The sequence below is a fragment of the Symphodus melops genome (genome assembly GCF_947650265.1).
Source record: "Symphodus melops genome assembly, chromosome: 6".
NCBI lineage: Eukaryota > Metazoa > Chordata > Actinopteri > Labriformes > Labridae > Symphodus > Symphodus melops.
Window position 1 is genome coordinate 29,335,843 of NC_136696.1, and position 13,497 is coordinate 29,349,339.

Below are 13,497 nucleotides of genomic sequence, written 5' to 3' on the forward strand. Positions count from 1 at the left end.
CTTTCCGACTCTATCCACTGTCCTCCCTCTATAATAAAGGCATAAAAACGCCAAAAATAAATCTTTAAAAAAAAAAAAAAAAAAAATCATCACTCAGATCCTTTCTAGCGTCCGACATGTACAATGAGACTCCTCCAGTTCTGTTGTTTCTGCAGGAGTGAATGGAATTATAATTCGACATTGAGGATGTCATCATTTAACCATGTTTCAGAGAAAGCTAAAACTGAGAAGGAGTGTGTAAGAGTTATTATATAAGTTACCAGACTATCGTAGTTTTTAGGTAAACTGTGGATGTTTAAGTGAAGAGTTGAGAAAACATTGGAGTCACCTGCATGAACCAGATTATTAAACTGGCTATTAGTGAAATATTTGAATGACAGTTTTGCAGAGCTTGAATTGATATAATTCACGTCAGAATTAAAGAAAGACTAATAAATTCCATCATTATCCGTATTGAGCTCAAAGGGACTGAATGCTGATGTGTAAGAGGCTGTGGCGGTAGAGTTTAAGGGAAAAGTTCATTACCTGTGGAGCAGGTTACCTCCGTGATGTTAATCCTTTTTGAGCAGACACTGGCGAACTCACTGAACATAAAAAAGAAATAATATATTTTGACGATCAGAAGGTTTTGTAGTATGACTGACAGATCTGCGTTCATTTTTCCTCATACTGCTTCAGATTCTTGATCTCTCTGATGGCAAACACCTTTTCTTCCTTATAAAAACTTTACAGTTCCTTGTCCATGTTGTCTTCATCTTCTTGTCATTTTTGAGTCTGCGGGCATCTCTTGCGATATCAGCATTTTTTATGGCGAGGTGCTTGTTCAGGTAAACTCCTGTCCCCTGAAGCTTGCGTCCTTGCTTCAAAAGCTCTGACTTGTATTTTCTATTGATAAACCGTATTAGGATCGCTGGAGGCTGCTGTGCGTTGGTTTGCTTCTGGGTGAATGTGTTGTCTTGAAATGAGCAAGTCCCTACCACTGAGAAACTGAATGACCTGGGTCTCCAGAGTCTTCAGCTTGGCCTGAGGGGATTCCTGCTAGTTTTAGCCGAGACTGTGACATTTGCATAGGAGCGATGTCTGGTCTTAAAGCCGATGATTATCACATCATCAGTTCGTGAGTATTGATCCAATTCTGCAATTCTTTGTTCATGATATTGAGACTGTCCACTTCTTTTTGGAGGCCGTCCACCTGTTCAATTAACTTGAGTATCTGAGTTTGCTGCATGGCAATTTTACCAATCTCATGTTGTATGGTGCTCAGAGATCACTTAATTTCATCCATCTCTTTATTTACCTATTTTTCTGATTGTGAAGCACTTTGTGACATGTTTAGGCTCTTGAAAGGTGCTGTATAAATAAACTTTTACTTACTTACTTGATGGCACTCTCCTCTCGAAAATAATATGAAAGATGTACTTTGGGGTTAGGGTCCAACAAGTTCAAGCAGCTCAGAAGAGCTGCACAGGTAACCTCAGTGTCAGCCATTTCTGACTGACTCCCACTAGCAGCTGAAGAAGGATGCCTGTGTTGACTTGCTAAGCATGTTGCCATCATTGAATCTGACCTGAGCTCCTTATTGAATCCAGTGTTTCCTCTGATCCTGTTCTAGAGCTGCTTGATGAGTTCCAGAAACTCCATAAAACCTTCATGTCGGATGAAAAAAGGATCCGAAATGCCAGCAGAACTGTGGAGGACTCAATGGACAGAAGACAGGAAGTGAAAATCAAACTGAGCACATGCAGAAGCAAAGGAGACCTGGCTCCGCTTGAGAAGAAGGTCGAAGAGCTCAACTTGGTAACCTTGAACAGAAAGGCGAGTGTAAACTAAAACTGCAATATAACTCCAACATTGACCAGAAGTCTGTTTCAGATAAGAATGGTCTATTAAGTGGGTGTGGTCTGATGCAGATCTGTGGAGAACCCGGTCTGCAGGACTGCTCAGGATGTGGAGGAGCTCTGTGTGGTCTTGATCTCGGAAAGAGGAAATGTGGAGGTCCAAATTGTGGCGGAGTCGTTCCTGTCAGTCAGAGAGCTGCAGAGACAGCACAAAAGACAAAGGGTGAACTTGGCAACTTCCCAAACAGACTACAGGAGTCCAAAAACAAGGCAGGTGAAAACTGCACCACTAGGAACATTGGGAACACAGACCATTCGGAGCAAAGGGCACACTGGGAACATTAGGTACACTGGGACAACTTAGAACACGAGGAACATCTGAAACACTGGGGACACCAGGGACACTGGGGACACCAGGAATACTGGGGACACTACGAACACTGGGACAACTTAGAACACGAAGACCATCTGAAACACTGGGGACACCAGGAACACTGGGGACACCAGGGACACTGGGGACACCAGGAACACTGGGGACACCAGGAACACTGGGGACACCAGGGACACTGGGGACACCAGGGACACTGGGAACATTAGGTACACTGGGACAACTTAGAACACGAGGAACATCTGAAACACTGGGGACACCAGGGACACTGGGGACACCAGGGACACTGGGGACACCAGGGACACCAGGAACACTGAGGACAACTTAGAACACGAGGAACATCTGAAACATAGGGGACACCAGGACAACAACGTCACACAGGTGAAGTTCAGGTGTTCAGCTCCTTTATGTTAACAACGTCACACAGGTGAAGGTCAGGTGATCAGTTCCTTTATGTTAACAACGTCACACAGGTGAAGGTCAGGTGATCAGTTCCTTTATGTTAACGTCACACAGGTGAAGGTCAGGTGATCAGTTCCTTTATGTTAACGTCACACAGGTGAAGGTCAGGTGATCAGCTCCTTTATGTTAACGTCACACAGGTGAAGGTCAGGTGATCAGTTCCTTTATGTTAACGTCACACAGGTGAAGGTCAGGTGATCAGTTCCTTTATGTTAACGTCACACAGGTGAAGGTCAGGTGATCAGTTCCTTTATGTTAACGTCACACAGGTGAAGGTCAGGTGATCAGCTCCTTTATGTTAACAACGTCACACAGGTGAAGGTCAGGTGATCAGTTCCTTCATGTTAACGTCACACAGGTGAAGGTCAGGTGATCAGTTCCTTCATGTTAACGTCACACAGGTGAAGGTCAGGTGATCAGTTCCTTCATGTTAACGTCACACAGGTGAAGGTCAGGTGTTCCAGATAAGAGTTTATTTCGAACATCCAGAGTTTGTTTGACCTTATGGCCAGGGTAGGGTTTGGGTTAGGGTTGGGGTTAGGGTTGGGGTTGGGGTTGGGGTTTGGGTTGGGGTTAGGGTTAGGGTTGGGGTTGGGGTTGGGGTTTGGGTTGGGGTTAGGGTTGGGGTTAGGGTTGGGGTTGGGGTTGGGGTTAGGGTTGGGGTTGGGGTTTGGGTTGGGTTTAGGGTTGGGGTTGGGGTTAGGGTTGGGGTTGGGGTTGGGGTTAGGGTTGGGTTTAGGGTTGGGGTTGGGGTTGGGGTTAGGGTTTGGGTTGGGGTTGGGGTTGGGGTTTGGGTTGGGGTTGGGGTTAGGGTTGGGGTTGGGGTTAGGGTTAGGGTTAGGGTTAGGGTTTGGGTTTGGGTTAGGGTTGGGGTTGGGGTTAGGGTTAGGGTTAGGGTTGGGGTTTGGGTTAGGGTTGGGGTTGGGGTTGGGGTTTGGGTTAGGGTTGGGGTTGGGGTTGGGGTTTGGGTTAGGGTTAGGGTTAGGACCGAACCCACATAAACCTCTGTTTTGGTGTCTCTATATTCTTCTTCAGGTGAATGATGCCAAACAGGCAGCTCAAGACTCCAAAGACCAGGCCAAAGACCTGAAGGACCGGATCAATGACAACATGGACTCATTTGAGAGAGAGAAGCAGAAAACTAAGGACCTGATCCAAAAAGTCAAAGACTACCTGATGGGTGAGTGTTACCTGTGTTTTTTTTTGACTGCCTATCTGTTACTTGTGATATGTTGTCATACCTGCCCGTTACCTGTTTGTTGTTGTCCTAGCTGTCTGCCCTATGCCTGTCAATAGTTTGCATGTTGGCATACCTGCTGTGGTTTCCTGTTTGCCTTCCTTCTGACCTGTTAGTAGTCTGCCTGTGCTGCCTGACTGCTAGCTGCTTGTCTACCTGTCTGATATGTGTGTTTGATATGGGCTTTTACCTGTTAGCGATTTACCTGCCTATCCATTACCTGCTGGTAGGAGTCTAACATTTCCCCCCCTCCAATTCTTACTGGTCTGTCTAGCACTACATTACTGCATAGATAGATAGATAGATAGATAGATACTTTATTGATCCCGAGGGAAATTCAAGTATATATGTATATATGTAAGTATATATACAGTTAGACTCATATATGTGAACATTTATTCTGCACAACTGAACAAAGCAGTTTATCATTGTTGGTCCTCAACAGATGAGATGATTTCTCCGTGGGACATTGAGAAAATGGCTCGAGCTGTCCTGGATATCCAACTGCCACGATCTCCTGACCAGATCCGCTCAATGATCAATGACATCAATAAATTGCTGACTAATGCCACCAACTTCCAGGATGACCTGAAGAACTTTGAGGAGCATGCCAAGACCGCCCAAGACCTGCTGCAGGAAGCTCGAGACCTAAAGTTAATGTCTAACAACACAACTCACTTAAAACACAACTTTTATAATTAATGAGATGGCATGAAACATGTCGGTTCATTGGAGGATGAAATTAATAGTTTGTTCTAACCTCCTGACTTTGACCTATCATAGGTTAAGGATAGTTTACATTACCGACTCGTACACTACAACCCACATTTTGTGATATCTTGATTCTGGTGAATTAATAGGAAGTGCACGGTTAACTGTACCATAACGCTCCAGAAATACTCCGACTTCTTTAGCTTCTTCTTTTGAAACCTCACTGAGCAGTACCACATTTGGTATTTTGACTGCACGTTCGCACTCACGTGATGGGACGCTCTCCGGCACAACCGGATGACGCAATGACGCATATATAACCAAACGCAACATTAAATATTAATATAATATAATTGTAGGTTTTCATCTGGGTTACACACAACCTTACTCTATTTTCTCTCACACCAAGAAGACTCATGTTCATGTCCTCTGTGAAGCACATCAATGAAGAACTTTAGAAGATGTAACTGATTTTCTACTAATGATTCCCAAACTGTAACCATTGCACAAATTAATCACCGAAAGGAAACATCGGGATATCAGTTTCAATCTTTTTGTAAAGCTGGAAAGTCACAGAGGTTTCTGTCATTAATGAGGATTTTTTAACACAATGACAAAAAGATTTGAAACAAATATAATTGCAGTCTGGCTAACAGTGGCAATGTGACATTGGTGGTAGAATTTGAAGGCTGAAGTGGAGAAGGGATCCTTTGGATCGAGATCATTCTTGTTGACTAAAACTGTTTTTCATCTTTTAGGGAGCGGACCAGAAACATTGATGTGACAGAGATCATCAGAGACATTTATGAAGCAGAGAAAGCTCAAGACAAAGCCAACAATGACCTGGAAACGGCTACCAATAACACTGACATGATGAGAGACCTTTTCCAAATTGTACGATCAAAGATATCCAGAATGATCCAGAATATATTAAATATATGAAAAAATCTAAATATCTCCAATATTCATAAAACATCAAATATCTGTTGCTTTGGGCTCTTCCATGTCTTCCCTAACCCTTTTCCAAAATGAAGCTTACAGACAAACTGGATGATGCAGAGCGAAAGCTGATGAATCCTCGACCTGAAGATCTGCAGGACGATATCGAAAAGCTGAAGAAAAAAACTGAACAGAACAGAAACATGGCGAGAAATGCGAGAGACTCTGCAGGCAACGCTTTAAATACAACTACTGACACACTGACGGTGAGGCTCCTGCCACACACACACCACATAGTCTGCATATATCTGGACGTATAGTCTCAAGCACATACACAACAATCAAACCACTAAGATACAGACAGACACACGGAACAGTTACACAGCATGGGCATGAAACATAAGCTGTGTGTTATGGCTGTATCTGACCAGAAGCCACAAAGTTAGTAATGCTGTGAGTGAGAACCCCGTCCACACGTAGCCGGGTACCTCACAAAACAATCAGCCTCTTATCCACACTAATACGCAAATTTACGGCATCAAAAACCAAGCTTTTAAAAACTTCAGACCAAAGTGAAGATTTATGTTTATGCGTTTGCATGTGGACGTCAATAACCAGGGTTTTGCATTTCGAAACGTCACTGCCTGCGACAAAATATTTGTCGGGGGTAGGATATTCGTTTTTACAAAAACCCGGCTACATGTGGTCAAGGCCTTAGTGTGGGAGGGAATCATCTCTCTGTGCAGGGTCAGGTGTGTGTGTGACTGATTGACCCTGATTTGGACCAGGTGTGTTAAACTTATATACAGATGCTGGTCATATAGTTAGAATATCATGAACAAGTTGATTAATTTCAGTAATTCCATTCAAAAATTAAAACCTGACAACTAATGAAAATTCCAAATTCAGTATCTGAGAAAAGTTGAATACTAATTAACACTGATAAAAAAACAAAAGATTTCTAGAAATGTTGGCCAACTAAAAAGTATGAACATGTACAGCACCCAATACTTATTTTGGGCTCCTTTGGCCTGAATTACTGCAGCAATGCGGCAAGGCATGGAGTCAATCAGTCTGTGGCACTGCTCAGGTGTTGTGAGAGCCCAGGTGGCTTTGATCGTGGCCTTCAGCTCTTCTGCATCTGGCATCTCCGTCTCTACAATACCCCAAAGATTTTCGATGGGGTTAAGATCAGGTGAGTTTGCTGGCCGATTAAGAACAGGGATACCATGGTCCTTAAACCAGGTACTAGCAGCTTTGGCACTGTGTGCAGGTGCCAAATCCTGTTGCAAAATGAAATTTGCATCTCCATAAAGTTGGTCAGCAGCATGAAGTGCTGACTTGAAGTGCTGAAGTGGTAACTGGGGCAGCAGGACATATAAGTGACATTTTTCTTATTCAGTGTTACCGGTTGATGGATATACTCAGATCTGGCATTTTCGACCATCACGTTTTATGACGATACAAGGTCCCTGCCTGTCTAACCTCAAGGTTAGTGGATTTCCACAGGCGTTTAGTCTCAAAGTCTCTTAAGACTTCAGATCTTCTTTTGTCCAAGGTCATGCTTTTTTCCATGTAGACAACTTTATTTTAACAAGAGCCACCTGGTTCAGAATTTTTACACAGTGATTGTTAAAACAGTGAGTGAGATCGACCACATTGAGACAGTCCATGACTAAAAGACGTTCAAACATATGAGAAGTAGTGTAGTATTAGTACTGATAACACGCCTCTGAGACCTGACTGTTGAAGGCTTAGGCTCAGGACAAAAGTGCAGATCAAACAGAACAAGACTATGATCACTCAAATGACGCCAGTGATGCAGTGGCACTGTGAGTGTCCCCATGTATTGAGTCTCAGTCCTGTGCTCTCAGCGAGGGTGGCCCGGGTTCGTGTCCAGCCTGTGGCGGGCCTTCCCGCATGTCACTCCCCACCTTCGTACCCTATCCACTATCAAAACAGAGTCCAGCTTTATAATAGAGGACAAGAAGTCACTAAAATCCTTAAAGAAGACAGCAGCAGGGCCAGGAGGACGGTAGATCAGCACGCAGTAAAATGAAGAAGAACCCATCTTGACCATCTGTGATTCAAATGAAGAGAAATCTTGGGACTGGATCAGTTTGCATTTTTGGACCTCCCTGTGCACAATGGCCAGGCCACCACCACGGCAACAGGGGCGGGGCTTCCCGACAGCAGAGCAGCCAGATGGACAGAGATCATTTAAATGAACTCTTCTTCTCTCTGCCATGTCTCTGAAAGACACATGATATCCAGAGAACGAGCGTTCAGCAGGCCAACGTGGATTTAGGATGACGTTTCGAAGGTAGTGTCCATGTTGCGCAGCAGGATTGGACGAAGCCACATCCAGTGGTCACGTGAACTCCAGCTGGTCCATGCGGGAAAAGCCGGCATAAACGCGGAAGTAAACGATGGCGACGAAAACCCCTGACCACGACTCCAGCACTGTGAAAGGTCCAGGACACTCATTGAAGAGCGGGGTGACAGCATGGACACACTCGCAGATAGCGAGCACGATCCCAGCAGCCGAAGACAACGGTGTCTCCAATATTTAACCTTCCAACAATATCCTAATTTTCTGAGATACTCAATGGGGCGTTTTCATTCATTTTCAGTTATAATCCTCAATATCAATCAATATAACATATTGAAATATGTCATTCTGTGTGAAATGAATGTATACATTATACAAGTTTCACTTTTTAAATGGAATTACTGAAGTAAATCAACTTTTCCATTCATCCATCCATTTTCTGCCTCTTATCCGGGCCGGGACGCCCAGACTCCCTTCACCCCAGACACCTCCTCCAGCTCTTCCGGTGGGACCCCGAGGCGTTCCCAAGCCAGCCGAGAGACATAGTCTCTCCAGCGTGTCCTGGGTCTACCCCGAGGCCTCCTCCCGGAGGGACGTGCCCGTAACACCTAGGGAGGCGTCCAGGGGGCATCCGGACCAGATGCCCGAACCACCTCAGCTGACTCCTCTCGATGTGAAGGAGTAACGGCTCTACTCCGAGCTCCTCCCTGGTGACCGAGCTCCTCCCCCTATCTCTAAGGGTGCGCCCAGCCACCCTACGGAGGAAGCACATTTCAGCCGCTTGTGTCCGGGATCTCGTTCTTTCGGTCATGACCCAAAGCTCATGACCACAGGTGAGGGTAGGAACGAAGATCGACCGGTAAATCAAGAGCTTCGACTTTCGGCTTAGCTCCTTCTTCACCACGACGGACCGATACAGCGACCGCATGACTGCAGACGCTGCACTGATCCGTCTGTCGATCTCACGCTCCATCTTCCCCCCACTCGTGAACAAGACCCCGAGATACTTAAACTCCTCAACCTGGGGCAAGGACTCCCCACCGACCCAGAGAGGGCAAGCTACCTTTCTCTGGTCGAGAACCATGGCCTGAGATTTAGAGGTGCTGATCCTCATCCCAGCCGCCTCACAATCGTTAGCGAAATGCCCCAGTGTGCGCTGGAGGTCCAGGTTCGATGGAGCCAACAAGACCACATAACGATCCAGAGGTACTGTCCCCAACTTCCACGCGATGTAAAGGACGTGGCACCTAGGACCTGTTTGCCTTGGGGGACCCTACTGGGGGCATAAAGCCCCAACAACATAGCTCCTAGGATCATTCGGGTACTCAAACTCCATCACAATGATGAACAGTAGCAGTTCAGGGGGAGATCAACTTTTCCATGATATTTTAATTATATGACCAGTACCTGTATTCCTTTGAGCTGTAGCACTCTGAGATGATTCCTTGTCTTACCTTCAGAGACAGTGAGGGGTTCTCTCTGTGTTTCTTTTGTCTGTGTGTGATTCTTCAGAATCCTTGTTGGGCCTGGGAATGTTTGATTCAGTCTTTTTTAGTTTTTTCTTTTATCACCTCCCCCATCAAGAAAGCACAGCAGAGAATGTACTTCCTGAAGCTGAAGAAGTTCAACCAGCCAAAGAGCATGATGGAGCACTTCTATACCGCCATCATGGCGTCCATCCTCTCCTCCTCCATCACAGTCTGCTATGCTGCAGCCACAACAAAGGACAGGACAGGAAGTGCAGGCTGCAGCGTATCATTCGCTCTGTAATCTACCATCTTTCCTCCACCTGTACACCTCCAGGACCCTGAGACCTATACACCTCCAGGACCCTGAGGCCACCAGCTGTACACCTCCAGGACCCTGAGGCCACCACCTGTACACCTCCAGGACCCTGAGGCCACCAACAGTACACCTCCAGGACCCTGAGGCCACCAACTGTACACCTCCAGGACCATGAGGCCACCAACTGTACACCTCCAGGACCCTGAGGCCACAACCTGTACACCTCCAGGACCATGAGGCCACCAACTGTACACCTCCAGGACCATGAGGCCACCACCTGTACACCTCCAGGACCATGAGGCCACCAACTGTACACCTCCAGGACCCCGAGGCCACCACCTGTACACCTCGAGGACCCCGAGACCACCACCTGTACACCTCCAGGACCCTGAGACCACAACCTGTACACCTCCAGGACCCTGAGACCACCACCTGTACACCTCCAGGACCCTGAGACCACCACCTGTACACCTCCAGGACCCTGAGGCCACCACCTGTACACCTCCAGGACCCCGAGACCATCACCTGTACGTCTCCAGGACCCTGAGACCACAACCTGTACACCTCCAGGACCCTGAGACCACCACCTGTACACCTCTAGGACCCCGAGGCCCCCAACTGTACACCTCCAGGACCCTGAGGCCCCCACCTGTACACCTCCAGGACCCTGAGACCACCACCTGTACACCTCTAGGACCCCGAGGCCCCCAACTGTACACCTCCAGGACCCTGAGGCCCCCACCTGTACACCTCCAGGACCCTGAGACCACCACTTGTAAACCTCCAGGACCCTGAGACCACCACCTGTACACCTCCAGGACCCTGAGGCCCCCACCTGTACACCTCTAGGACCCTGAGGCCACCACCTGTACACCTCTAGGACCCTGAGGCCACCACCTGTACACCTCCAGGACCCTGAGACCACCACCTGTACACCTCTAGGACCCCGAGGCCCCCAACTGTACACCTCCAGGACCCTGAGGCCCCCACCTGTACACCTCCAGGACCCTGAGGCCACCACCTGTACACCTCTAGGACCCTGAGGCATGCAAGTAAGATGGTGGCCGACCCCTCTCACCCTGCACATGGACTGTTTGAGACTCTCCGCTCCTTTAGGACCAAAACCTCTCTCCACAAGAACACTTTCTTCCCCTCAGCTGTCAGCCTCATGAACAATGTGACCTGCAGTATAAAAGCACTTTGAGTAGTCAAGGGTTAACCCTAACCCTAACCCTATCCATTTACCAGTTCATAAGCATGCTTTATGAACACATTCAACTATGAGTATGAGTGGTATGAGGACATTATGTACGAGAGGTAAAAAGGATTTGGGTCAGTAAATGTGAGTGAAATGGGAGAAATCGTGCTTCAGGGCTGCGTTTTAAGATTTACTTTAAATTCTTCTTCTCTGTTGGTCATCCAACACACACTGATATATACACATGCACAAACTGGATCCTATGGACATGCACTAGCTAACTAAACTTTTCCCTCGGGATCAATAAAGTATCTATCTAATGGAGAGATGTCAGAGTGACGGGGGGGGGGGGGATTCTGTGCCACTGCACCTCGGCAGTGCTCAAGTTGTGGTCTTTCAACTCTTAAGCTACCTGAACAATTTCCAGATTTGGTTCGCGCTAAACTAAAGTGCTAAATTACTAACAGTACCTCCAGACACCTTTCAGCCAATCAGATTATGTGGTTTGTGTCTCCAACAGGAAATGGAGGATGTGCTGACGCAGTTTAAAATTTTAGAGGAGAAAAAGTCAAAGGTCAAAGGTCAGACAGAAGCTGAAGAACGACTGAAGAAGATCCTGGAGGAGGTGGAGATGACGAAGAGGCATACTGAGGAAAAACTCACTCAGATATTAGGTATGATGAGACTTTTCCTCAGGTACAAAATATAAAAGGATTGTTTGAACTCATGTTCTAACTTTGTGTGTAAACTCAGGAGTGGAGAAGACAATCGCCAACCTGATCAAAAGTAAAGAAGACAAAGATGCTGAAGTGTCGAAGCTGTTCAAAGAGGCCGACCGTCTGCGCAGAGAAATCTCAAAACGCTCTGAGGACTACGCGTGTACTTAATATTACTTTACTTCTTTATACTACACAAGACTTTATAGTTCTACAGCAGTTATACTGCAAACAACTTCAAAGTTACCAAACCAGTTATACTTTATAATACTTCAAAGTACTAAATAATACGAGATTATAATAGGTTGGCTCTACCTCCCTTTGTACATTTAGAGACTGTAGGTACCACGAACGGGTCAGATAACCAAATAAAAGTCTTGATCATGTTTTTATAATAAAGAATTTTTAATCTTTTTATTTCTTTTTATAAAATCCTTGAATAGTAAAACTTTGTATTGTGAGTTTCTTCAGAGCCTGAGATTCATGTAAACCTGTTTGCATGTTGATCCACTCTTTTTGTTTTGTTTTTATACAATAAAAATGATGTTTATATGTAATCAGAATCAGTAATAAAACGAGTCATTAAATTCTCTCCACTTTACAAGTCTTTTAAAATAAATGTTTAAATAAAGTCTGCAAACTGCTTCAAGCAGCGCCTGCAGAGCCGTACGGTTCGGTACGGCTCGGTACGGCTCGGTACAGTTCGGTACGGCTCGGTACAGTTCGGTACAGTTCGGTACGGCTCGGTACAGTTCGGTACGGCTCGGTACGGCTCGGTACAGTTCGGTACGGCTCGGTACGGCTCGGTACAGTTCGGTACGGCTCGGTACAGTTCGGTACGGCTCGGTACAGTTCGGTACGGCTCGGTACAGTTCGGTACGTTTCGGTACAGTTCGGTACGGCTCGGTACAGTTCGGTACGGCTCGGTACAGTTCGGTACGGCTCGGTACAGTTCGGTACGGCTCGGTACGGCTCGGTACAGTTCGGTACGGCTCGGTACAGTTCGGTACGGCTCGGTACAGTTCGGTACGGCTCGGTACAGTTCGGTACGGCTCGGTACAGTTCGGTACAGTTCGGTACGGTTCGGTACAGCTCGGTACGGTTCGGTACGGCTCGGTACGGTTCGGTACGGCTCGGTACAGTTCGGTACAGTTCGGTACGGTCTGGTTCAGTAAAGTTTCCACAGCTACGTAGCGTCACATGATAACAGTGACACAGAGTACACCGCTAATAAAGTTAACAAAGAAAAATGTGACACAAAAACCAAAGACCAACATCGACTTTGTCACTGCAGTGTTTCCTCTGTGTGCATTTAGCAGCTCCTGAAATATTACTTTATTTATGAGAGGAGACAGAAAAGTAAACAAAAACAAAATGAGAGGAAGAAATAGCTTGTAGTATTTTACAGACGTGTGATATCAGGACCTCTGAGTGAGAAACATTAACCCCTTGACGCCTAATGTCTCAAATTTGCACCAAATCGCTTCCACTCCAAATGCAGCCAAAATAGCTTCTGCACAAGCACGCGCTAAACTAAAGTGCTAAATTACTAACAGTACCTACAGACACCTTTCAGCCAATCAGATTATGTGGCTTGTTTCAGAGAAGGCGGCGAGCGGCGAGCAGAAATACAGACAGTCGACTGTTTCAACACGGCAGGGTTGTGTTTGTCTTTTAATGCCGCTGTCGTTTGGACCAATTGATATTCAGAAGGGTCCCCAAAAGTAGGACGATAGGGTCGGTCATAACGGGATCCTTCCGGCTTTAGTTGATGGAAACGTAACAAACTGCGCGCCTTCCCGAGAAGAACCGAAGTGAAGCTCTTGGTGGAAACAGGACTTTAGTAGTCATGGAGGATTGTTGTCTTTGTGTGAACTGTAACTTAAGCCTA

The 13,497-nt window shown here is 46.3% G+C and overlaps 2 protein-coding genes across 2 annotated transcripts in view; both read left to right on the forward strand.

Annotated features, from left to right (window-relative positions):
- The window catches only part of lamb4 (laminin, beta 4), a gene marked incomplete at its 3' end in the record, with an annotated part of 45,610 nt that extends 43,427 nt beyond the window's left edge, over window positions 1-2,183 (forward strand). Inside the window, exons 28-29 of the mRNA XM_079345715.1 lie at window positions 1,613-1,815; window positions 1,911-2,183. Of these exons, the coding sequence (XP_079201841.1) occupies window positions 1,613-1,815; window positions 1,911-2,183 (476 nt within the window). The remainder of the gene's footprint in view (window positions 1-1,612; window positions 1,816-1,910) is intronic.
- Window positions 2,184-3,192: 1,009 nt separating this feature from the next.
- LOC306825151 (laminin subunit beta-4-like) lies at window positions 3,193-11,880 on the forward strand (the record flags this gene model as incomplete). The annotated part of the gene is made up of 7 exons (XM_079345716.1): window positions 3,193-3,201; window positions 3,724-3,868; window positions 4,371-4,578; window positions 5,395-5,530; window positions 5,671-5,841; window positions 11,411-11,564; window positions 11,644-11,880. 7 exons carry the CDS (start codon window positions 3,193-3,195, stop codon window positions 11,775-11,777), a joined length of 957 nt encoding a protein of 318 aa, XP_079201842.1. The 3' UTR covers window positions 11,778-11,880.
- Between the last annotated feature and the right edge of the window lie 1,617 nt (window positions 11,881-13,497).